The sequence below is a fragment of the Siphateles boraxobius genome, unplaced genomic scaffold (assembly GCF_051911475.1).
Source record: "Siphateles boraxobius isolate OS27281-9 unplaced genomic scaffold, OSU_SipBor_1 26, whole genome shotgun sequence".
NCBI classification, from domain to species: domain Eukaryota; kingdom Metazoa; phylum Chordata; class Actinopteri; order Cypriniformes; family Leuciscidae; genus Siphateles; species Siphateles boraxobius.
In genome coordinates, this window is record NW_027508876.1 from 27,556,891 (window position 1) to 27,582,500 (window position 25,610).

General features: G+C 35.7%; 2 protein-coding genes across 14 annotated transcripts in view; one reads left to right on the top strand and one right to left on the bottom strand.

The window, feature by feature from the left end:
• Positions 1-10,300, top strand: part of kcnc3b (potassium voltage-gated channel, Shaw-related subfamily, member 3b) — a 69,496-nt gene extending 59,196 nt beyond the window's left edge. For 7 of the 11 annotated variants that reach the window (XM_077245317.1, XM_077245321.1, XM_077245320.1 and 4 more), the window contains one exon: positions 8,934-10,300. In XM_077245317.1, the coding sequence (XP_077101432.1) occupies positions 8,934-8,947 (14 nt within the window). In that variant the 3' untranslated portion in view covers positions 8,948-10,300. Of the gene's footprint in view, positions 1-3,766; positions 6,467-8,933 lie in introns of those variants that run through there. The other 4 variants (XM_077245311.1, XM_077245314.1, XM_077245315.1 and 1 more) reach the window with 1 other exon arrangement.
• A 3,189-nt stretch (positions 10,301-13,489) lies between these two features.
• cog7 (component of oligomeric golgi complex 7) lies at positions 13,490-23,071 on the bottom strand. Of its 3 annotated transcripts, none has more exons than XM_077245305.1 (18): positions 22,608-23,071; positions 22,308-22,492; positions 21,182-21,330; positions 20,565-20,681; positions 20,324-20,492; positions 19,026-19,108; positions 18,800-18,922; positions 18,516-18,714; positions 17,997-18,124; positions 17,398-17,552; positions 17,180-17,296; positions 16,975-17,040; positions 16,023-16,203; positions 15,803-15,943; positions 15,637-15,720; positions 15,377-15,491; positions 15,154-15,297; positions 13,490-14,524 (listed from the first exon to the last, which is right to left on the bottom strand). In XM_077245305.1, exons 2-18 carry the CDS (start codon positions 22,471-22,473, stop codon positions 14,358-14,360), a joined length of 2,304 nt encoding a protein of 767 aa, XP_077101420.1. In that variant the 5' UTR covers positions 22,474-22,492; positions 22,608-23,071; the 3' UTR covers positions 13,490-14,357. The 3 variants fall into 3 exon arrangements, with proteins under 3 accessions (XP_077101420.1, XP_077101421.1, XP_077101419.1); XM_077245306.1 differs by having other exon boundaries at positions 22,308-22,513; positions 22,632-22,858; XM_077245304.1 differs by having other exon boundaries at positions 22,308-22,513; positions 22,608-22,858.
• Between the last annotated feature and the right edge of the window lie 2,539 nt (positions 23,072-25,610).

Here is a 25,610-nt window from a genome sequence, read left to right on the forward strand (position 1 = left end):
TATTTACCATGGTAAATGTGTAGGAATTATAGCGTTTAGTTTATTTAGTCTTGTATTGCATTATTTAGTGCAATAGGCATAAATATGCTGTACTTCAAATATATAATGTAGCAAGAATATGCTATATAAACCATTTCAGGTATTAATAGGCATATTTTAGTAGATAGACAACATGAGATGTCAACACATTATACTTCGATAATGTATAACGTAACTTCTGGAACATCTGGATTTGTTTGAATCATGGATATATATAACCAGGTATATTTATTAATAGAGTAAATGAGGTCAATTTTAATTTCATGTTGTCTTCAAATATTTTTAAGGTAGTTTTGACATTTTTAATATATGCATTTTTGATTGGTTTATTTTTTTCACCGTGCTGTCACACAAATTTCCTGTTGTTTTAGTGGCGCTACATTCTCACACACCGTCCTACTTCCATCGAGTATCCATCACTCCCATTAAATATATTCCCTCTTCCTGTCTTATTCCACCCTCACTAATGCGCTCTGTCTCCTGAGGAATCCTTTAAAAGCTCTTACTAGGCAAACATAATAAAAAGGGCATGTGGCTGTCTGAACCGATGTTGACCAGGCATACGGGTAAAACAACCCAGTTATTTTTGTTGTTCTGTTGTCCAGACCAGCAGATAAAGTAGCGGTTGTGTCATACTGTGTTAGCGATGTGTGTGTGCTGTACTGTATTATAAACACAGGCTGTTCTGTATGTGCAAATCTTTTGCTATGGTTCCTACGTCCGTCTGTGTTCGCCGTCAGGCCTCCTGGTGCATCAATCGAATCAATTTTTGTTAGTTTTTTTAAATGTAATTTGTTGCATTGAATAGTTTGTAATTTTGCATAAGAATGATGCAACATTTTACAGAAGAATGCCTTTACAAACTATTTGCACAGAAATTCATTGCATATCGCTGACTGTAGTTTTTGTGTGCATGTTGAGTTTGATTGTGATTTTGCGCACATTTATGTGGCAAAGAAAAATGTGTGTGTGTGTGATTTAGGTAAACCCTACGTTATGGGGACAGAATGTCACCGCATAGATGACAATATCCGAAATCCTTGTCCTTGTGGGGACATTTTTTGCTTCCCACAAGGAAAACAGCTTATAAATCATACTAAGTTTTTTGAAAAGTAAAAATGCAGAACGTTTTCTGTGATGTATAGGTTTAGGGGTAGTTTAAAGGGATAGAATACAGTTGTACAGTATAAAAATCATTTTGTCTATGGAAAGTCCCCATAAAAAGTGTGTGTGTGTGAATTTTATATCAGACCTGACTCTGCACTTTTCTGTCTGAATGCATTTGTGTGTGTGTGCGTGTGTGTGTGTGTCCAAGCTGTTGTCCTACTTTCAGAGGAAAGTTGTCTTCCTTTTTTTTTTCCTTATCGTCCTTGTTTTTCTTCCAGCGTATGTTTCTGTTACTAACGTGCGGCAAACTTTTCCCACATTCACCTCTCCCTCTCCCATACAAACATGCATATAGGGAGAAAGCGGGAGAGAGCCAAATAAATCTGATATGTGGGTGGAAGGTCGCTGCTAGTCACTTCACTTAAATGTTTGGTCACAAAGCCTGACTACAAATCTCACAAAAGCTCAATGTAACACTCATAAGTCTGATTTTCTTTTTTATTACTATGTCAAAAGATGGAATTATAATACACTAAACACTTGTGAAAACATATCGAAATTACCGTAATTCAGAGTTTCTGGGGGAGATTTATGTTGATACATTACTGTATTTGCTTATTTTATTTTAGCCGACAACTTTTTGGTAGGCGTTACATAAATAAAAACGTATTATTAGTTGCTTAATATTTTGCCAGATTTTTTTGTTGTTGCATATTTTCATGTCATCAGCAAAGCCATAAATGTAGGCATTTTATGAGTGTGAAGATGTAAACAGCATAGATTCTGTGTTGTCTTTTTGTTATTACGGTAATTCCGACAACGTGAATGCAGTGGAAGTGTTATGAATTTTTTTTTTTGTCATGATTATATTATACAAATGCAGGCTTTATGACCTTTCAGTCAAGTGAAGTATAATAGGGTGTTCAGGAGGTAGTCAAAGAAACCAGCCAGCGGTCCACAAAAGCATATCTGTGCACTAAACCAACTGTGATGTGTTAATCAGCTTCTTACGGTGATATTTAATAGTAGTACAGAAACACTTGGTTGAGAATTACTTCACCTCAGTAAGTAACATTTAGTCTGTTCCAAAACCTAGTGAGCCGCCTAGACATTCCTTCTGTATATAATGATTTTTAGATCTTGAGCTTTGGAAAGGCACTATATATCAATGAATGAATGATTGATTGAATCTATATATTTTTCTATATATTTTGACATAGAGCTTTGGCAAGACACCATATAAATTATATATATATATATATATATATATATATATATATTATTTTTACCAAAAATTTTCAACATATTTTTGACCTTGAGTCTTGAAAAGGCACTATATAGAATAATTTATCTGTTTGTTTGTTTAGTACTAAAATGTGTACATATATATATATTTTTGACCTAGAGCTTTGGAAAGGCACCATATAAATTAAATTAAATTATTATTATTATTTTAAATGCATCAATACAAAATAAATAATTCAATTTATATGGTGCCTTTCCAAAGCTCTAGTTCAAAAATCTTTTTATTTATTACCTAAATGTGTCAATATATTTTTGAACATGGGCCTTGGAAAGGCACTAATTAAATTAAATTAAATGTATTCATTTATTTAAAAATGCATCAATACAAAGTACATAAAACATTTTTTATTTGTTTCCAAAATGCGATATATTTATTTATGTATATATATATTTATATTTAAAATATATTTTTGACCTTGAGTCTTTAAAAGCCGCTATATAGAATTTTGTTTTATAATTATTTTTTATTTTTTTTTAATACCAAAATGTATCAATATATTTTTGATCTTAAGCTTCAGAAAGGCACAATATAAATGATTCATTCATTACAAATAAAATAACATCAATACAAAATTAAGTAAAGAAAATACTTGCCTCAAAATGTGTCTGTTTGTTATTGCTTATTAGTGTCACATCATAAGCTTAGCAGTTCACCAGGTTTTGGAGCAAAGTAATCAAAAATGTTTCAAAACCCACTAACAACACTTTATCTTGTTTTTTATGTTTATAAACCTGTTGAAATGTCTCACAATGGCTCCCGTGGTTTCTTCAACAATCTCCAACAGTCTGGCCAACAGTCTTATTTGTTGTCTAGTCTTACTCTGCACTGGTTAACTGAAACACTTCATCGCAAATCACAACTTTACCACAACTTAGTGGCAAACAATCCAGCCAGTGTTTTCTTCAACCAGTGGGAATGTGTGGACGTTTATCTGTGGAGTATTTGATTCTGGGAAACTGTGTTTATATGTTGTGGAATTTTTAGTAAACCAATGTATGATGATTTTCATAACTGTCATTTTCCTGTTTTGTCCTGTCTTGTCCTGTGTATGTCTGTCCGTCTGTCTTTTACCTGTATCTTCACATTTGTTCCACTTTATATCTACGTTTAAATTTTACACTCATGTTTCTTTTTCTTTTTTTCCTTTCCCAATAATTAATATTCTGTCGGCTACATTGTCACTCAAACCGATATATATTAACCGAACATGTAACGCCCAATGACAATCCACCCTATCGCTCATGCTGTTCAATCGAAAAACACGCATTTAAAATTTATTCAACCTGTCTCTAACGTGGGCAAACAATCTGGCAGCCACGGGTTACGAGAAATCTCGCAGCCTGAACAACATATCAGGAATGGCGGGGTCGTCCCTGCGTTTGACCCCCATCACCAGCACGCCCTTTGACCCTTACGAGGCCCCGGGACCCCTCCGTCGCTGCCGCTCACCCATTCCCTCCATTTTGTAGCAGAAAAAGCGGAAAGAGTGACAGAGCGACTCAGGAAAGGCGGAGAGTAAGGCAGGAAAGCCTCATACTCGCATTCATAGCAATAACAATGACTGATCGTGAGCGCGTCAGTAGATACACAGTTTGTGAATGATCACGGGTCATGTTCGTGTTTGAACTGGACTTGGCAGGTTAAGAAGGTCAATAACTGTGCGAGTGTTTATGGACGGGAGTAAATGCTTTGTTTTTCCCCATGCTTCACAGTAGTCTTAGATTAATGCATTTTCATTTCAAATGCACTCACTACCCTTGCTTTGTGTTCAAAAACCTTCCATTTCCATCAGACTCTGAATTAAGATTAATATTACTGTGAATACATGTAATTCTGGACTGTAGAAAACTCACCAGAATTTTGAATGCAAGAATAATGTACATATGCAATCATTACTCTGAATAGAAACGTTTGTCGGGGTTAAAAATGAAATGTGTCACGTTTATTTGTTTGTTTGTTTGTTTGTTTGAATTTGTTGTTGGACTGTTATTGGCTGTCAAATAATTTCGTTTAATTGCAAACCTTTTGAATCAAAACTGAATGGGTAAAAGAAAAATCTGACAAATTGATTATTTGAGCATTCATTGCCATATAATCACTTTATTTTATTTTGCACATAGTTCTGGCTCATCGTCATTTTTGTTTGTTTATTTGTTTGCATACTTTGTTTTGCTCATTATAACATGTTGCCAAGTTTCGCCCACCTCTAAGCAAAGACTTCCACTCCGAAAACTGAATATGAGGAGCAAAAAAAGTGGGGAAAGTACATTTGATGAAATTATTTTTCTTTGTTTGCCATTGTGCACAGTGTTTGTGATGTGTTAGCGTAAGATTTTAAGATGATGCTCCAGAAAAAAAGGAATATTGTGCAAACTCACCCACATATGCAAATCATGTGCAATATTCCACCCTAATTCATAATGCTGCAAACGCACATGTGGTGTTCTAAATGTATGTGCAAGCGTATGATTAATCCTGATGAAAAGGTTAAAAGAATGAAGAATGGAAGATGACGAAAAGGATGTGATGATTTTAAGAGCATTTCTTTTTTGTCTTGTCAATGTTAGTGTCCTGATGTTGTTTTTTTATCATATTTTGAATGTTTTTCAAAGACGAATCGTTTTTGTTTTCAAAAACATTACACAACAGTTTCATTTGTATATGATATATACGTTAAGTGTTACTGTGTTTCTTTTTGGATTAATAGAACTAGACAAAAATATATATGTATTCAGGTCGATTTGACCAAGTGCTTCCAGAATCATAAATAAATAAGTAAATAAGCCATTTCTGAGAAAATACTTCCCTGAAATAGCAAAAAGAAAAATAACATGTTGCAATACTTGCAAAGTTGTAGTTTATAGGAAACTGTATGTTATCTAGTTTTTAATCATTAAATGTGATTTAGTTTCCCAATGGAGAACAACCCACTGCTGAGACAGTAAATATACAGTATCAGTAAGGAGCCATTTTGTTTTAAACATGGTTCCTCTATCATGCAAACCTGGATCCCACGATGTATCCGGCGTCATGCAAGATTCAGTCGCCCTGCAGAATCCCTTCTTCCCTAAATCAGTCCCGTTTTCCAATTTGGAATTGCTACAGTTTCTATGATAACCAAAGTTTGGCGGGATAGAATGACATGTATTTTGTTTGTATCATGTTTTTACTGTATTTTTCATCAAATAAATGCAGCCTTGGTGAGCAAAATAGACTTCATTCAAAAACATTAAAAATGTTACCATCCCAAACTTTGAATGGTAATATAACAGTAAAGTTTTAGTAGATACATTTTGTGCTATATTCGAAAATGATAGTTAATACCATATTTTCTATCCAGAACCAAAATGTCAAAAAAAATAAGGAACCCAAACAAAATAAAATTTTGTAATACTTTATTTTACTTCTATTATACTGTACTCGCATTACCAGATCTGAAGGACGATTGAATCCCGCATGACATCGACAGCAACCCTTGTTAAAATCTCTGTATTTTAACATCTTTTTAATTGTTGGATGATGCCAGGCCCTCTCATACACTGTGAAACCAGAGACTTTCTTCCACTAAAACTGATTAGTCTCCATTAGTTATGGATCTCTAGTGATTAGTTAGTTAAGAAAATTCATTCTCTAGTTAAAAAAAAAAAATCTCTTTCCTCCTTGTAAGTAAATGTTGACGTTAATATTGTGCTGTTCTTGTAGTAATCCGATGTTTAAAATGTTAAAATAAGAACTGATTTTTTTTCCTTGACTTGTGTATTCCATGTAGTTGTGCCCTATTACAACACTGTCAGGTCACTGAAACACATCGGACATGTTTATATTAAAAAAGCAAGACCCCTCTATGAGGATAATTTAGGCTACAGTGTTGTTGTAGAGACTCATACACTGCTAGCTAGATTTAACTAGCTTCACCTATTAAAGCAAAGCTTTTAGACCGACATCGTAAACTTGATCTGTACAAATCTGTATCTACACGAGTGAATGCCCATTAAACTCATCTCTGCCTTTCTCTTTATGTATGCTGATTGTTCTTTCAAGATTGTTTGTGCTATGTTTACATTTATGTAAATGAGCATTTGTTTATGGTGTATTTGTGTGTGTGCATTTTCAATTTCTGTTTGCATATTAACAAGAATAACTATTTCTTTCCATAACTGAAATGTACTCATTCACCCAGATAACGTTTGAATGCTGTATATGTGTACAATCAATACTTTTTGACAGATTTATTGCCTCTTACCTGAACTAAAACCTGGTAACAAGAAAAGGTAACACTTTATTTCGATAGTCCACTTTAATTAATGAGTTAGTTGACATGTAGTTGCAAAGTTACTTATAGTTACTGACTATGTGTACCTTTTCAAGTACGTCAACTTATTCTACTACTAACCCTAACAGTCTACTAATACTCTCTTGAGAGTTAGATAACATGTAGTTGCAAATTAATGAGTTAGTGGACATGTAGTTGCAGATTAATGAGTTAGTTGACATGTAGTTGCAGATTAATGAGTTAGTTGACATGTAGTTGCAAAGTTACTTGTAGTTACTGACTATAAGTCTTTTAAGTACATGTCAACTTATTCTACTACTAAACCTAACAGTCTACAAATACTCTCTTGAGAGTTAGATGACATGTAGTTGCAAATTGATGAGTTGGTTGACATGTAGTTGCAAAGTTACTTGTAGTTACTCACTATATGTAACTTTTAAAGTACATGTCAACTTATTCTACTATTAACCCTAATAGTCTACTAATACTCTCTTGAGAGTTTGATAACATTTAGTTGCAAATTAATGAGTTAGTGGACATGTAGTTGCAGATTAATGAGTTAGTTGACATGTAGTTGCAAAGTTACATGTAGTTACTGACTATAAATCTTTTAAGTACATGTCAACTTATTCTACTACTAAACCTAACAGTCTACTAATATTCTCTTGAGAGTTAGATGACATGTAGTTGCAAAGTTACTTGTAGTTACTGACTATAAGTTTTCAATTATGTCAACTTATTCTACAAACCCTAACTACTAATTATTTCTTGAGAGTTAGATGACATGTAGTTGCAAATTGATGAGTTAGTTGACATGTAGTTGCAGATTAATGAGTTAGTTGACATGTAGTTGCAAAATTACTTGTAGTTACTGACTATAAGTCTTTCAAGTACATGTCAACTAATTCTACTACTAAACCTAACAGTCTACTAATACTCTCTTGAGAGTTAGATGACATGTAGTTGCGAAGTTACTTGTAGTTATGACTATAAGTTTTCAAGTACGTCAACTTATTCTACAAACCCTAACTACTAATTATTTCATGAGAGTTAGATGACATGTAGTTGCAAAATTACTTGTAGTTACTGACTATAAGTAACTTTTCAAGTACATGTCAAGTTTTGAGAGTTAGATGACATGTAGTTACAAATTAATGAGAGTTAGTTGACATTGACATGTAGTTGCAAAGTTAGATGTCAACTTCCAATCTAGGACCCTAACCTAACAGTCTACTAATACTCTCCTTACTTGAGAGTTACTTGACATGTAGTTGCAAAGTTACCTAGTTTCTTACTATAAGCAAGTTATCAAGTACATGTGAACTTATTCTACTAACTCTAACCTAGCCGTTTACTAATACTCTGAGAGTCACTTGACATGCAGCTGCAAGTTAATGAGAGTTAGGTGACATGTAGTTGCAAAGATAATTATAGTTAATAAAATGTCTAAAGTAGACTATCGAAATAAAGTGTAACCCCAAAAAAGATGTCCTAAAACATAGGCATAATTTGAGGCATAATTTCATTGGCCTGAAATGTTCAGCTGTTTAATTATTTCTTCAAACCTCATAATTTGACTCAAACTGACAAATGATTCCGCTTATATTATCATATAGTTGAATGAATTATCTGTTAACTGAATTCTTGCAGTACATGCTTAACTTTTACCAGCGATTCACAGGTAAACCCTCCCCAGCTTTCTACTGTTCTCAGATATAATCAATAAGTTTCCTTTATCAATGATAATGTAGTTGCCTATTGTATTTTTAAATTGATCTAGAATGTATCTGGGGTGGACTATTCCATTCCTGCTTGATCTAGAAAGTTAATTGGCCCCATTTAGTTAGTCAAGTGTAATCTTAAGCATCTTTAGATTTCAGGTTAAACACTGTGTGATGCCATTAATTGTAATTAGCACTTGTGTGTTTTCTCCGGGACTGGACTTTTTCACCCCTGAGAAGATACATTGCACAAAGCGTTAAGTGCATGCATCTTCATCTTGAGATCTGTGTGTAGAAAAGTTTTAACCGTGTTTGTCTCTTTTATTTCTGTTTTTGTCAGTAACTTTGTTTTTGTGTGGTTTCTGTAAAAGCATTTTCTACATCTTACGTTTTCTGTGATTTATTTATTTATTTATTTATTTTTAGAGCATTGCATAATTAATTCTTGTTTCTAACAAAATCATTATATTTCTGTTTTTGTCCACAGTGTTAAGTTTCTAGCATTTGGCAATTATTTTAAGGAGACACAGCTAGTCGCTGGATCCTGAAAACTTTGCAGATGGGACCGCACCATCCATACGGGACGTGTGAGGAATGTCGGAGTGGCAAGAGGGTGTGACTGGAAACAAAAAAACAACAACAAAGGAAACTGGAAATTTCCGATGCCGAATCTTCAAACGGTAACCAAAGCAACCTCACCGAAATTCTTGATCACTCCTCTTTCTGCAGACTGACTGACTTTACAGCAACAAAACCGAACATTGCACTGACACCTGAAAGAGACAAAAGACTCTTGAAGGAACGAACGGAAAAAACATTCCAATGTTTTAAGATCAAAACACCAGGCGTTTTGACTGCCGCACTCACCTGGGCCCTGAGTTTCTGTATATTAGTCTATGTGTAAGAATGAAGGACCAAGTTAGAATTATTATGTAGCATTTCTGCTAAGACCCTGTAGCATTTCTTGGCTGGGAGAACTCTCCGACAGACTTTTTACAGACTGATATTCATCGACCGTTTGCACAGAATGACTAAAAATGACTTAGTCATGCACAATTTTTTCTTGTTTTCTTTTCCCCCACTCAGCATATTAGCAGCAAAGTGTGTTGTCCGTGTATTGCCGTGTGGTAGTTCCCACTCCCCGTCCGAGAAAAGTCTGAGTCTTAGAGTATCTTTTCTTTGTGAATGAATCTAGAGCACTGAAAATTGAAACGCAGCACTCTGCTTTGGTAACAGATGTACGTTGCTATTCCCAAACAGTCTTCCAGGTTTTTTCCCGTACGTTCGGGGGAGGCAACATCGAAAACACAGTCTCGACAGACCAAAGCCCAACTGTGACCAAATAATGTACGAAAGCTAAAATGGCACAAAATGACTTTAGATGTTCCCTGTCAGATCTGAACTTTTCGTCCCTTTAAATATGAACGGATTGGCTGTTCTGCCAGGGGTGCTGTCTCTAATTCCCAAAAACCCCTCAAATTGAGTACTTTTCCCATGGGAATCCTCTCTGATTATAGAGGTGTATTATGTGATTTATTTTGTGATTTAGTATAGCTATTGCTGCCATAGATTATATACATGCACATGTGAGTGCTTGGACCAATAACTAGCGTTTTGTCTTCATAGAAAGAGGGTATAAAGGTCAGGGAAATGCAGAGACATTCTTAAAATCTCCCTTTCTAAAAAAAATCGTCTATGTACGACTTGTCTAAAACTGCCTTCAGAGTTTCCCTCCATCTCTGTCTCGTATTCTCTCCTATTGGCTTGACTGCATTGTTCCTTCTTAACTAATCAGAGGGAGCGCAGGAGGTCACGCCAAACGAATCAAGAATAAATGTACAAAAAAAGAACAAATTTATATTTTGATAAGTAACATCTCCATGGTTTACGAGGCATGCGACGTCACTGATGTCCGAATGCGACTGTAAAAATGCAATGCGTCCACCCTACAAACAAAGGCAGCGACTTACACAAAAAAGAATAGAGAAAAAAAGGACGAAAGAAAAGAATATTTACGCGCTCTTTTGGAGGGAGATATGCTTCATCAAAGAGATTGTTTCCTCGTAGACTGAACTGTGAGAAAATGGATGTCAAAATATATGAAAAAGAAAAACAAATGAAAAAAAAAAACTACTTGGAGAGAAAAAATAAATTAAAAAAATGCATTTTTGTAACTTTGTTTACCAGCATGAGACTTTGCATGACTGTATTTTCTGCTAGCCCTTAGTTGAAGTGGGGAGGGCTAAAAAAAAATAATTTAAAAAGATATTAATTATAAAGATGTTAATAAAAATAAAAAACATGATATGCAATGGATATTTAAGAAAATAATACATTTAAAAGAGCTATATTTTGTTTTGAAATAGAAAGAAAATGTGAATAAATTCTGACTGCGAGTTACACACTGAACTGTTTTATTAGTTTTAGATTTAAAAAAAATATATCTCAATGCCACCAAAATCTGTTCTGCTACATACTGCCCCATGTAACATTCCCGTTCGGTTTCATTTCTTCCATCAAAATGCCGCCTGGATTGTATATTTTGGTTGCGTATCTCTCTTTTTGTGGGATCTTCTATCTATCTAAGTGTTTGGCTAATGTTTGTCTGCGTACAACATTAGTTTTCTCTGTAGCCATGATAACAACTGTGCTGATGCTAGAATCCTCTCTAAGCGGGATACGGCGTCTTTTCCCACATGCATCGGGGCTGATAGCGTTTCATTCTCAGTTTGAGTTCACCTGCTCTCATTGGCAATAATATGAATGATAATCCGACGGAGATGTAGCAAAGGCAAAGTGGAGGCTCGTATCAGTCTCAGCGTCTTCCTTACAAACGGATGCAGTGTGGGAAACTGTGTTTTTGTAGAGGCGTTGTGTCTCTAATCTCAGGTGAAAAACGTGAATGCTCAGTTCCGCACCGGACCTCTGCCTGCCCGTGCAGCCATTTTTCATTTTCATCTCGTCTGATTGTTTTAAAGATCCATTGAAAGGCAATTTGCAGTCATTTGTTGATGTATTTCCTGTTAAAACAGGAAGTTAGGACACAGGGCTCATCCCTTTATTAACATAGCCATTTGTCTTTAGCCTTTAGCTTAGCGAAACAACAGCTGACAGCTTGTACAATGGACCAAATCAATGAAAACACTTTTCAAACTAATAAATTTATCAGAGAACAATTTTAAATGTCATTCTGTAATATTGGATAGAGAATTAAAATTCCTAATTTGGCGTTTTAAAATGTTCAGTTTAATCTAACTTGTTTATCATAGAAGTTATTTTTGGTTCCAAGGACACATGGTTAAAGTTAAACCTTTAGCATTTAGCTTTAGGCTAATGCAAAACATCACAGTTGTAATAACTGATAATAAAGCTACAGAATTAAAGTTACTAACTCTAATCATGCTAATTTGGTGTGATAAAGTGCTAAGTTTTACCCAACATGTTTATCTAAAAAAATTATGTCTCAGGACTTGAGGCAAAAGCTAAATCTTTAGCATTCAGCTTAATGCTAAGGCAAAACATTTAAGTTGAGGTGAATGTGTTTAGGCCTGTTTTGTTATTTTGTAATAAACTCAGTTACAAAGTATAATTATGTTTATGTGGTGTCCTAAAATGCTGTGTTACCCAATAGAATTTTTTCTTTTTATATCTCAGGACACCAGGCTAAAGCTAAACCTTTAGCATTTAGCTTTAGCCTAATGCAAAAACATCACAGTTGAGTTTTTGCTTCAGATCTGGGCCTCAGTCAGTAGCATCTTTAGCATTGTAGCACTGTAGCTAATATGTTAGCATTTAACACAAGGGCATTTACAAACTTATTATTCAATAAGTTATATGTTCATATTATTCAATATTGCTCAAAAAGTGAGAGTCAAGTGAGTGTCACACTTAAGCCACATGTGAAGCAAATGAGTCAAGGTTTATAGACTACTGACATAACAAATGTGCTAATCAATACGCTACATAGGATGACAGGGCAGATAGAAGATAAAATATGGATGCTGGAAGCCCTTGACAAAGGTGCTTGATGTGGCAAGTGAGTTAGATGAAAAGCCTCTGCTAATTAGCAAGTCGACAGAAATGACCGAAAGCCAGAATGAAATGAATATGAGAGACTGCGAAGGTTCCAGCAGGCAGCGGTCCGGTGTCTGGTTTGAGGGACGGTTCGTGATATTTTGGGTGTGTTGATATCATCGGCTTCTGATATATGAATGCAGATGATGGAAGTGGACATACGACCTTCAGGAGAAAGACAATATGACACAGCTTATATTTTCGAAACTTTACCAAGCGAAAACGAGATGTCTCCGGACTGGGTCACTGGGTCCTTTCCCAGCCCAGAAAGAAACCTTATGGCCCAAATAGGTCTTTGTTTTTTCAAAGTTGTGCATATTTATAGTTTTATAAATGCTTTTGTTTATAATTATCAATTTATTGAATAGTTTATATTTTATACAGAGTTTTTGTTCGGAGTTCATCTCTTTGTTCCATTTCAAAGATTGTTCATATTTTTTATAACCACTTTGTTGTTCACATATATATATATATATATATATATATATATATATATAGATATATATAAAAGAGCCTGTGTTTGGTTTTCTTGTAGAAGGCGTTAAGACCACTTTGGTCCAGGGGTCACAAAGTAACACAGAATAAATAATTTAAAGCATGCTTCCAGTGAGAACACAACGACACATATCCACATCAGTTTGATTTTGTTTTATTCCCAAACATGTTCGTTTTTTTCTTTTCAGGACAAGTCAAGCTTGTCTCTCCATCATTCACTCACATTGAAGCACACTGCCCTCTTAAAATGATTTGGAATGATAGATCTGTCTGCATCCAATTCTTCTTGTTCGATTTACTGTGCCTGCTCTTGTATCCAATGTCAAGTTTGATCACCTGTTTATTGTGTATTAAGTTTGATTTGATGTACTTGAATTACAGATATGCAATCACCACCTCTCTGACCACTGCCAATCATCCCGATCAATCAACATGATCAGTAATCAATATGATTAAAGTGATTAACAACCTTGATGTGTTTTATGTGTTTTATTCTTCTCATGAGACTTATTAATGTACACTGACACTTGCATCCATACTGAAAGATTAGACAACATTTGTAGCTCTTTTTTAACTAGATGAAACTGGTGTTGGTAAGTAAGCTTTAAAAAAAAGTTAATATTTTTATTCAGCAAGGACACATTAGATTGATCAAAAGTGACGTCCTCAAATATTTATTTATTTTTAGTTTTCTATTCATCAAAGAAACCTTATTTAATCTTTTCTAAAGGTAAATGTGACACTGAATACTGGAGTAATAATGATGAAAATTCAGCTTTGATCACAGGAATATATTACATTTTAAAATATATTCAAATAGATAACATTTCCTTTAAATTGTAATATTTCACAATATTGGTGTTTTTACTGTACTTTTAATCAAATAAATGCAGCCTTGAGCATAAAGGACTTCTTTCAAAAACATAGTCAGAGAGCTAGACATAAAAAGCAACCATGTAGCTTGATAAAGCAGAAACACAACAGTGATCATCTTCATTATTGATTAGGAGGAATAATGGCAAACATGCAAAACACGAAAAAAATAAATATGCATAATCTTTCATTGTGCCATTTCAACTTTAAATCACTGGATTCAGCAATAAGCAAAACTGAATCAATGTAATATTTTCTTTTCTGCACAATTAAATCCCACTATATTTATTACCCCAAACCATCAACTTGTGTTAAAACAAAAATAAAAAATGCACATCCGAAGTGCCATTAATATTTATTGTTTGTTTGGGAATATAGATCTGTTTAGTGTCACATTTTGGTGTTAAATTCAACAACAGCAAAAACCCTTCAGCGAACACACACCCATCTACTCATGGCTGTCCCGGTGTCAGTACTCCAGACCCCTCAGGGTGGCGATGGTGGACGTCAGTCTGCGCGGGACGGGTTTGGCCGTCTGCCGGTATTCCTCCGGTTTGGCACGAAGAAGAGTGACGATATTCTGGAGGGTTCTAGAGGTCTGCAACCCCAGCGCATCCATCACGTTACTCAGGTACTCTGTAATGACAATAAAAAAAACACACATACACAAGTGTTTTTACTGGCACGCTGTAAATTATAACGAATCATTTATTATGAAAAGAAAATCAGGCAAATAACCAAGGGATATTCAAAGGCCTATTTTAAATTATACACTTTATAAAATATTAAGGTATATATATATATATATTTACTAGAATTAGCTATACTAATTCTATAAATACTCAATAATTATATATATATAATCATTGTGAATAGTTACAGAATTATAGTAAATAATTCTAATATATATATATATATATAAATAACAGTAAAGTTATTATTGCCATTAAAAAAAAAAATCCATTTGAATATTAACTAAAATAAAAATATTTAAATCAACATTTAAAATCAACAAGTGAATGAATTTTTTTTTTTATAAAAATGGTGGAAACTTAAAAGAAATCCTGACTCAAAATACACACTTTACCTTAATAACGGTTTGTAAATTTGAACTGCAAATCTTGATGTTAATGAATGATAAAAACATTGCCACCAGCCTTGTAGTGTCATTGTGTGCAAGTGTTACATATTAATTATTGTTGGTGGTGATGGTGCCATGATGTCAATAATGCGAATAACATCATTAAACGTAATGATGATGTCACCTATGTCAGTTGCCAGCTGTTTGGTTGCATGTAAGCTCAGCTCAGGAAGCTGTAGGATGACATCACAATAGGTTTGCATGGTTGCCCTGGCGATAGAACCCAGCCAATAATCCGCCGTGTTCTCCAGCTCAGGGACGTCGTCGCCTATAGAAATGCACAGCATATATTAGTGTAGGAAAGGGCTTTACTTATTCATTCCGCTGGGATGTGTGTTTGCGTTTACCTTGCTCTGGTGGGTAGGGCAGTTTGCCGGTGTGTAAGGCAAGCTCCAGTGCTGGATCCTCTTGAGTCACGAATGGCTCCAGATGCAGAGGCAAAGACATGATATACTGGCCAATCTATAGACAAAACACAGAAGTGTGTAATTACAACCACTGAGCTTCCTCTTGTCCTGTGAACACCAGTGGCTTGTGTTTGTCCTTGTACCTGTAGGAGCGTCTTGTGATTTGACATCATAAGGACATTGACTTAACATTGTCTTACATTAGTGATGTACTCCTGCGGTGACAAACTGAAGGCCGGTAGATCATCAGTTAGCGTTCCACCCAAACTAGCAGAACCGCAAGCCTTAAAACATCAAAAGCACATTGCATCAAACACGACCTTTTCAATACTTCATAGTGGCCAAAAACACGCTGTGCAAACGCACCTGTGGTTTGTTGAGAAGGAAAAGCTGCTGTTTGATTTGCAGGAACACCGAGTCAAAAGCGAGCTGATTGGCCTGCTGGTTCAGACGCGTCAGAGCAGCGCGAGTCTCGGCCAATAAGCTTGAGTTTCCTGTTCCTTTCTCCTGCACAAAACACATATGCATAAGACTTGACCTCTACAGTTAATGCTGTACATTGAAAGCAAACACATATGAAGTGCACCTTGAGGGAGTGCAGTGTCTCCAGTAGATTATTATACTCCGCAGTGTTGGTCTGCTGGAGATAGTTGTATTCCTGCCATGGGTTCTTCTGGCTCCGCCTCTCAGCCACACCCTCTTGTAAGCCACTCAGACTTCTGGGGTTAAACCCCTCCCACAGGAAACGCCCCGCCCTCCCCAGGATCCTGCCAATCACAATGCACAGCTATGATACTTGACAGACAATCATTTCTAATCCATTATTGTAGCGTAACAGGCATATTAAAAGTAGAATTCAACCCTCAGAGACCTTTCATTTGTATAATGCAGTTAAATAACTTTCACTAATATAGGTTAAAAACTTCACATAATAGCTGACACACTCATTTATGCTAAAATAACCCAAAATTCACCAGCCAACAGACACAATACTTTATAAAATGATCCATGTGTGAAATTTGACATTGAATATTGTTTACATTTTATTTCTATATTCTATATTCCATGATATGCAAGCCTCGTTCCATCTTTAGACGATGGAACAAGGCTTACATATCATAGAATTTAGAACATACATAGAGGTATTACAATTACTACATTATATGAAATATACTCTGATATGAATATTTATTACCGTATTTAAATGGTCAAATAGCAACATTTCTTAACTTTTCATGACTGTATCATTATTGGTTGAAATATACTTTTCAATTACATTTGTGTGCTAAATTCAAAACGTTCACAAAATAATGGTGACATTTTGCAATCCCAAATTCCCAGCATTGCAATTTTGCTGCGTTTTTCCAAATTATACACAGATGGAAATTTTGCCTAACTGAAATGTTTTTTTATCTGACTAATGGTTTCCTAAAGACGTTTATTATGGGTAAAAAAATAATAAATCATGAATATTAATGCTTGGTTCTCTGAAGGTTAAGTCAAAAGAATTTAATTAATGGATAAAATAGATTTCTTACTTATTTGAAAGCTGCTGTTCAAATGCTCCACATTGTCTCAGTAGCTCTCCACAGGTTGCAATGATTCTAGAAGATTCAGGAACAAATTGAAAGCCATTTATATAACTTTATATACATTTATAAACAGAAAACTCTAAACTTATTACAGAATTGCACCATTAACAGCAAACGCCCACTAACTAATGAAAAAAGAAACCCCGCCCACCTGACGGAGTTCTGGAAGGCCGTCCAATCCTCAGTGAACACCTCAGAGGAGGGCGTGTCCTCTAACTTATACTTCTTCCTGATTGATTGAAGCGTGACAGAAAAATCGGACACGTACCTGAGAAATAAACAAGAGAATGAGCTGGAGAGCGTGGCTGACCTGTGGGCTGTGCGTTTGTCTTTGCGTTTAAGTGGAGTAAATGCGTGCATGATTCATACTTGCTGAAGAGCGCTCGAAGAGCTTTGATGAGCCCACACACACCGAGACCATCCGTTAACTTCACACAGCGATCGACGGCAGCAGCCGCCAAACCAAACACCTTCTGAACCGAGTGTGTGAGCTCTAACACACAGTCCAGAACCTCACCACGCTCCTAACACACACAAACAATCAATAAAACACATGGTGAATGCTGTGGGTGTGGAAAAAAACAATCATTTTAATAGTTATACAACGAAACACATTTGACTACACATTCTTATCAGCATCTAGTAAGTTAGTAAATACAGTAACTGCTCAGAAAGATTCAGTTAGCAATTTGTTAGATTGATTTAATCTGAGAATGAGTTTGTGAGTGCATTGGACTAATTCACTAAAAATAATCCTTTGTATGCAAATTAGACTCCATACAGTCAATGCCATAATATAAATTATGCTTATTTATGGTCTTTGTATTTTTTTCAGTATCCTATCTCATTTAGATCAGACCATAAACTCACAACTCGAAAAATAATTTCAGAAAATAAAAACAAAAACATACTTTGTCCTTGTACTGGTTCAAGATCAAGATCAAACATGAAAACGTCTGTTTGCTCACCAGTGGAACAGCACTGAGTTGGATCAGTAAGTTTGTCTCCTCTAGTTCTCCAAACTGCATCTGATAAGTCGCATAAGGTGAATACACACATGATACCAGCTCTGCCACCTTCAGGAGGTTATACTCGCCTAAAACACACACATAAAGACAGGAAAATGATGAGGAAAAAAACTCACATGACACGTTCACAAAAATGCAGATACAACGACCTCTTTAAAACGGAATCTCACAAAAGAAATTTCTAGGCCAAAAAAAGGGGTTTTCTAGAATTATTTTAATTTGCATTAATTTTGTTAACTAAAAACAGAGAATTATACATACATATTTAATACAATTTTTAAATAAATGACCATTTGCAAAAATTCTCATCAATATACTGTGAAGAAAACAAATGTTACTTTTATATAAAACAAATATACTTTTACAAATGTTCTTCACAACTTAAATTGTATAACATATAAACGTATATAATATTCACAAATCTTTTTTAATTTGGTTTTCTCACACACAGATACACACCGAGCTGTGGTTGCATTGCTGCCTCCAAGCTTCGACTGAAGTTAGCCGCCGTCTGATGAAGCTCCAACAGCACATCCAGACGACAGTCGCCAGAGCAACGCTTCAATGCCACAGCAATGCAGTCTGGGATAGATGGCACCATCGCCCCCAACGTCTGGATCATCAGCACTGTGAGCACTTCACAGGGGTTTTTAAAGACCTACACACACACATACACATAGTGTGTGTGACAGTGAAAGCCATTAACATTGCACTGCAGTGAGGCTGAGTGTGTGTGTGTATACCTGGCTGCTCCACTGTAGCTGCGAGTGCCACGTGGACAGAAGTGTGTCGTAAAACTCAGAGAGCTGCTGCTTCAGAGAGGCGTCTGACTGACAGATGCTTTCCCACACGGTCAACAGTTGTGCCTTCAAACACACACACACACACACACACACACACACACACATTTATGCGTTAAGCTCAGGTTGATTCCACAGCCAAACTGAAATAAGTGACAAAATACTATACCTTGTGGCATTTGTAGTAGTAAGTCAGTAACTGAGGCATTCTATCCATCTCAGTAAAAACTCTTACAAAAAGCTTTGCTTGATCTGAAACAGAATATACAAATAAAGATGAACTTGCTAAAGCATATTATAAAACAGATAATTCTGGTTCTAGTATTTGATTGCATGCTAAAAAGCATGTGCACACACTCTACTGTTGAAACGTTTGGGTTTGGTAAGATTTATTAATGCTTTTTAAGAAGTCTCTTCTGCTCACCAAGGCTGCATTTATTTGATTGAATACAGTAATATTATTAAAATGTAAAATAACGGTTTTCTATTTGAATATATTGTAAAATGTAATTTATTCCTGAATTTTCAGCATCATAACTCCAGTCTTCAGTGTCACACGATCCTTCAGGAATCATTCTAATATGATGATTTGCTGCTCAAGAAACATTTCTGATTATTATCAATGTTGAAAACAGTTGTGCTACTTCATATTTTTTTCAGTGTTCTTTAATAGAAAAGAACAAAATATCAGTATTTATTTGAAATATAAATTTGTATCATTAAACTTTTATTTACTGCCACTTTTAATGCAACCTTGCTGAATAAAAGTATTCATTAAAAACCCCAACATTTTGAATGGTGACATAATTAAAAATCTAGGTCCTTTGATCCAAAAGCATCGACATGCTGAAGGCAACTGTAGCCCCGTTTACACCTGGTATTAAGATGCCAGGTCGACTGGATCACAAGTGGACGACACTAAATACAGGTGTAAACGAGATCTTTCAAAAACGCATTCGACCGGATTGCTTTTGTAGAGTAAACACTCATGTGGTTGGATGCGTTCGAACTGCCGCCTACTGACCTAATGCATAAACGTTATGGGTAAGCGCACTAGCCAGACAGGATTTAAACGTTGTCAGATGGGACCTAAGTTTGGTTTGAAGATGAATAATGTTATGAAACAAACCCTGATTTCTAACACGCGCTTCGGCTGGTCTTGCGGCTGTCAGAGCAGAAACAAAACTGATGCTTTCTGTGTGTTTTTGTCATGTTCATATGTAAATTGCGTGAGCTTATTTAGTCCATTCGATCAAAAGATCTAAAAAACACCTACATTTGTCCACCCATAGACCCTCCCCTTGAAGAAATCAGCACAGAAGTGGTTAAAAAGTGGACAAAATATACAGATTTAAACACAGGTGTAAACCGGTATGTTTCCCTCGTCTACTTGTGATCCGATCGACTAAAACGCATCTTAATAGCAAGTGTAAACAAGGTCTCTGAGACTGTTTTTGTGTGTGTCACCTGTAGCCAGTGAGTTGAAGGTGGAGACAATCTGTGTGCTGGTGAGAGCTTCCAGACGGTTCTTCAGAGCCTCCAGCTGAACACACTTCTCACTGTAGTCTGGTGTGTCCACCAGCATCGCCAAACTACCCTGCATGGCGGTCAGTTTACTGCTGATCACAGCCACGTCCTGCAACAAACACACATGAACATTTCAGAATGACATCCACACGCACATAAAAACAGACGCGCAACACCTCACCTGTGTTTTAAAGGTCTCCTCGATATCAGCACTGAGAGTGCTCCACTTATCAGCTTCCTGAAGCGCTTCTGCTGCCAACTGCATTCGAGACTTCACCTGATCAATCTCCACCAACACCTGCCAGACATCAACACAGCAACAGAGCGCTCAATACTATACACCACACGTCAAAAGTTTGGCATATTTATGCATTTTTTTAAGTTTTTGAATGAAGTCTCTTATGCTTACCAATGCTGCATAATAATATTTCACAATATTACTGTTTTTACTGTATTTTTAATCAAATAAATGCAGAAAAATCAACTTTTGATCAGTTGTGTAAATCCACATAAAGTGAACATTTGCAATAGAGCATTCTGACCTATTAATTGCTCTGATTGTCTCCTTTACACAACTATCATTTTTATACTAATTATATAATAATTTTCCTAATATTTTTTCTTTAGACTTGTTTGCAAAACACTTTGAACTAATTATTGTATAATACTTATTTTTAAATAGGTTTATTAATGTGAATAATAGTTTATTACTATTTAATAGTTGTTATGAACCATAAAGTTATATCCCAGTATTTATGCAGAGTATAGTGTGATTTGGATGAGTGAATTTATGGTTACCTGCATAGACTGCACTGTGTCCTGTTCAAATTTCTTGATGTCCTCTTTAACCAGAATCATTTGATCCTTCAGGAATGACGCCTCTTGTTTCAGAGCTTCAATATCCCTCAGTACACGCGGCATATTCTGCAGAGCCTGATTACTGCTCTCTGCATGCACGCACGCACGCACGCACAAACAGAGAGAGAGAGAGAGAGAGAGAGAGAGACAGAGAGAGACAGAGAGAGAGAGAGAGACATAGAGAGAGAGAGAGAGACAGAGAGAGAGAGAGACAGAGAGAGAGAGACAGAGAGAGAGAGAGAGAGAGAGAGAGAGACAGAGAGAGAGAGAGAGAGAGAGACAGAGAGAGACAGAGAGAGAGAGAGAGACAGAGAGAGAGAGAGAGAGAGAGACAGAGAGAGAGAGAGAGACAGAGAGAGAGAGAGAGACAGAGAGAGAGAGAGAGAGAGAGACAGAGAGAGACAGAGAGAGAGAGAGACAGAGAGAGAGAGAGAGACAGAGAGAGAGAGAGACAGAGAGAGAGAGAGAGAGAGACAGAGAGAGAGAGAGACAGAGAGACAGAGACAGAGAGAGAGAGAGAGACAGAGAGAGAGACAGAGAGAGAGAGAGAGACAGAGAGAGAGAGAGACAGAGAGACAGAGACAGAGAGAGAGAGAGAAGGCAATTAGAGACATTTATAACATTTTATTGTTTGGGTTTTTTGGAAGAAATTAATACTTTTATTCAGCAGTGAGTGTCATTAAAATGATCGAACGTTACAGTAAAGATATTTATAATGTTTCAAATGACTGTTTTATATTCATCAAACAATCCTGAAAAAAATGATACCACTTTCTTGTATCAAAAACAGCACAAAATCATCATATTAGAATGATTTCTGAAGGATCATGTGACACTGAAGACTGAAGTAATGATTCTGAAAATTCAGGCTTGATCACAGGAATAAATTACATTTTAAAATAAGTTCAAATAGAAAACAGTTATTTCAAATTGTAATAATATTTCACAATATAACAGTTTTGTTGTATTTTTGAGTAAACGCAGCCTTGGCAAGCAGAAGAGACTTCTTTCAAACAATTAAACTGAAAGTGAACTTTAAGTGTTCAGATCGAGCACACACACACACCTTCTATCGAGTTATTGACCTCTTGAATGAAGAGCTGCAGCTTCATGACCAGAGTAGAGGCGTGAGCGTCAGTTTTACCAGGCGCGTCTTTCTGAGCCACTTTAAAAGCTCCATTCACCCAGTCCTTCACATCAAAATCCTCTGCCAGGAACTTAGAGAAGTCCATTCTCACCCCTTTAGTGACCCTACGGAGCCGAATTCACCATCTTAAAGGGTCAAAACCATATGCAGAAAGGTAGCGGATATAAAAAGACATGTTGTAAATGTTAAGCGGTGTATATTTTGATGCGTTTACTCAACTGAAATCTCTTGAGCTCAGCACACCTTCACCAATCTATTCCATAATTCTTGCCCACACCAGCCTTAGACACGAACATAAAATAAACAGCCCATGAGAAAGATATAACCATGACCACGAGATAAAGTTCAAGCAGTGCGATCGCTTCCTCCAGCGTTAATTTTTTTAGAATAAAACCGATATACAGTTTCTGAGTTGAATGTTTTCAGTGTTTGTACAGTACTTCCTGGTTGCGCTCTTCCTTATAATAACCGGCGGGGGGAAATACGATGAAGAAGCATTCCGCTTTCGAAACGTTTAACGGACAAAACCAGTTTTACAAAACCTAGTCAAATGGAAAAATTGTGCATAGACTAAAACTATTAACGTAGGCAACTGCTATTATTGTTAAAGTATATAAACCTGTAAATTACACTGAAGTAATTAAAATAACTTTCATTTGAGTGACGTGGCTGTGTTGCACATCATGTTCTCCGGGTGGGTCACATGTCAATAAAATAAAATAAAATAAAACGGAAAGGGGAAATTTTACATTCTTGTATTTTAAAATTTTAAAATACAAAAAATGCCAATTTAAACACAAAAAGTTTTACTTTTTATGTATAAATCTAGCCTAACGATTTTGTGCCTTTTATTCCTGCTGTTATTTACTCACGGATGACGTACATTGATTTTATACGAAGACTCTCTATCTATCAGCTCATTGCTGCCTCCTGCTGCCTCACTATTCATTTACACCTTCATTTGAGGTCAAATGCTGCAATTTCATCTCTTCAATTCAGATTGAAGAATATGAACGTGTTTTTAAAAACACTTACTCACATTGCAAATAGTCTATTCTTGTTTTCGTTAAAGACAGACATGTCGAAGAATCACAAGCCGGTAATCCAAATAGCCTATTAAAGGAACAGTTCACCAAAAAAATGTAAGTTCTGTCATAATTTACTCACCCTCAAATTGTCCTGAAACTGCATACATTTTTTTCTTCTTCTGTTGAACATCAAGGAAGATATTTTGATAAATGTGGGTAACAAAACAGTTACATATGCCTATAGAAAAAAATACTATGGAAGTCAATGGGGACTTCTGACCAGCAACTGTTCGGTTACCCACATTCTTCAAAATGTTATGTTCGGAACAACTTGAGGGTGAGTAAATGATGACGGAACCATCCCTTTAATGTCAAATTAGAAGAATTTTTTATATAAACCAATGTTCTTTTGAAACATGTTTTTGTGACATTATTTAAAAAATTTTGCTTTGCATTAAAATTTTGTAAGGTCAAACTCAGTAGTGTGATATAACCTGAATCACCCCGCTGTGCTCCACTTTTTCAAAATGAACACAAATATAAAGTAAGTGAATTAAAATAGACTGTTTTTACTCTGACATCTTTTGTTTTTTACTCATTTCAGCATGTTTTGCTACTTCCTGTCCTTATCTTCCCCGAAGTTCCTGTAGCTCAACACTTCCAGAACCTCATCAGATAAGAATCAACCATTTTCTGTTCAAGAGATAGTAAACCCTGACGATATCAGTTTGAGTCAGTTGAACCCAGAATTACACGCATGGCATTTGAAGAATAAATACTGAGCAGAGAATATTGTATAATACATTCATGCTCTTAACAGAGGACATTGGATGTTAGTGAGTTACTTACCCAGACAGCAACATAGTTTCGGCTCAGATCCGAAATCCATGTTTGCAGATGTGGGCCGGATCTGGGCTGACATTATGTTGCTGTCTGGGTAGAAAACTCTGAATCTCTTTAAAATTCAATAAATGCAATGCAACTTTCAAAGATGACTTTAAGATGCGTTTGACAAATGCAGATCTGTCATGTTGATAATGTGTTGGAATATTGCAGTTCTTCTGTATAATGCATTAGAAAGATTCAATTACTTGTTCATTATATGAATACTGCAGACCAAGTTTGAACCATTTGAATCCTGGATAGACCAGGTTTTTGCTGTTATTTTCATATCTCAGCAGCTGATTTTTTGGATAATCAAAAAAAAAAACCACAAACACAAGCACATGTCTTGGCACACAATGTCTAGCATCATATCAAGTTTACCAAAGTGTTGGAACACTGGCACAGCACTAACTAAATACTGGCACCATCCGTTTGCCATGTGTTTACTTGCTTTTGCGGAGACGTCTGTTACTTTGTTGGGAACGCTTGAAAGTAGGACGCCTGTGTAGCGCGTATCATAAGGCAGAACTAGGTATTGCTATCCAAAGATGCTGTTAAGGACAATCAGATTGAACTCACCTCAGGGCCTGAGAAAGATTGATCTGATATCATCAATGCAAAACTACTGTTAATTAGAAAGGTGCATGAGTCATTATGGAGAAAACAACTCTTATTTTTGTTGATTTTCTGAAAGAATGTCTGGTCAGAAGGCACAAACCTTATAAACAAAACTAGCCATCACAGAAGCTCCTCTAAAGCTGCATGAATAAATATAGGCCTCGGTTTGATTCTCATCAACGTAGGCGTAGAGTAAAGAAGTGTGTAGTTTCACATTTAACCTCAACTTTGACTATCACATCAGTCATAATAATACAAACCATACGCGTATTCTCATGTCTAAAACTGAACTATAGACTCGCAACCATTATTTGAAATGCTCTCTGGCTCCACAATTTATCTTGGTGGTTTTACCATTATGTCAAGTCAAGTTACGTTTCTTTTTAGTTTCAGAACATCTTTACAGAAAATCATGTTGTTAATGTTTATACTCTTTAACTGTTGATAACTGAAACTTATTTTTAAAAGTAATGCGTTTAACAAAATTGCATTACTCCCTAAAAGAAATTAATTGTGCTGGTTACATTTTACGAAATGTAATGTTTTTTTTTTTTTTTGTTACTTTTGCGTAACTTGTTTTGGGCTGGGCTTGCTTGTTTTTTGTTTAGTTTTTTTAAATAATGAAAAAAGTTTGGGCAAATGTAGAGGCACTTTCCCATCAAAATTGAAATGAATGCCTCAGACTGAAGGA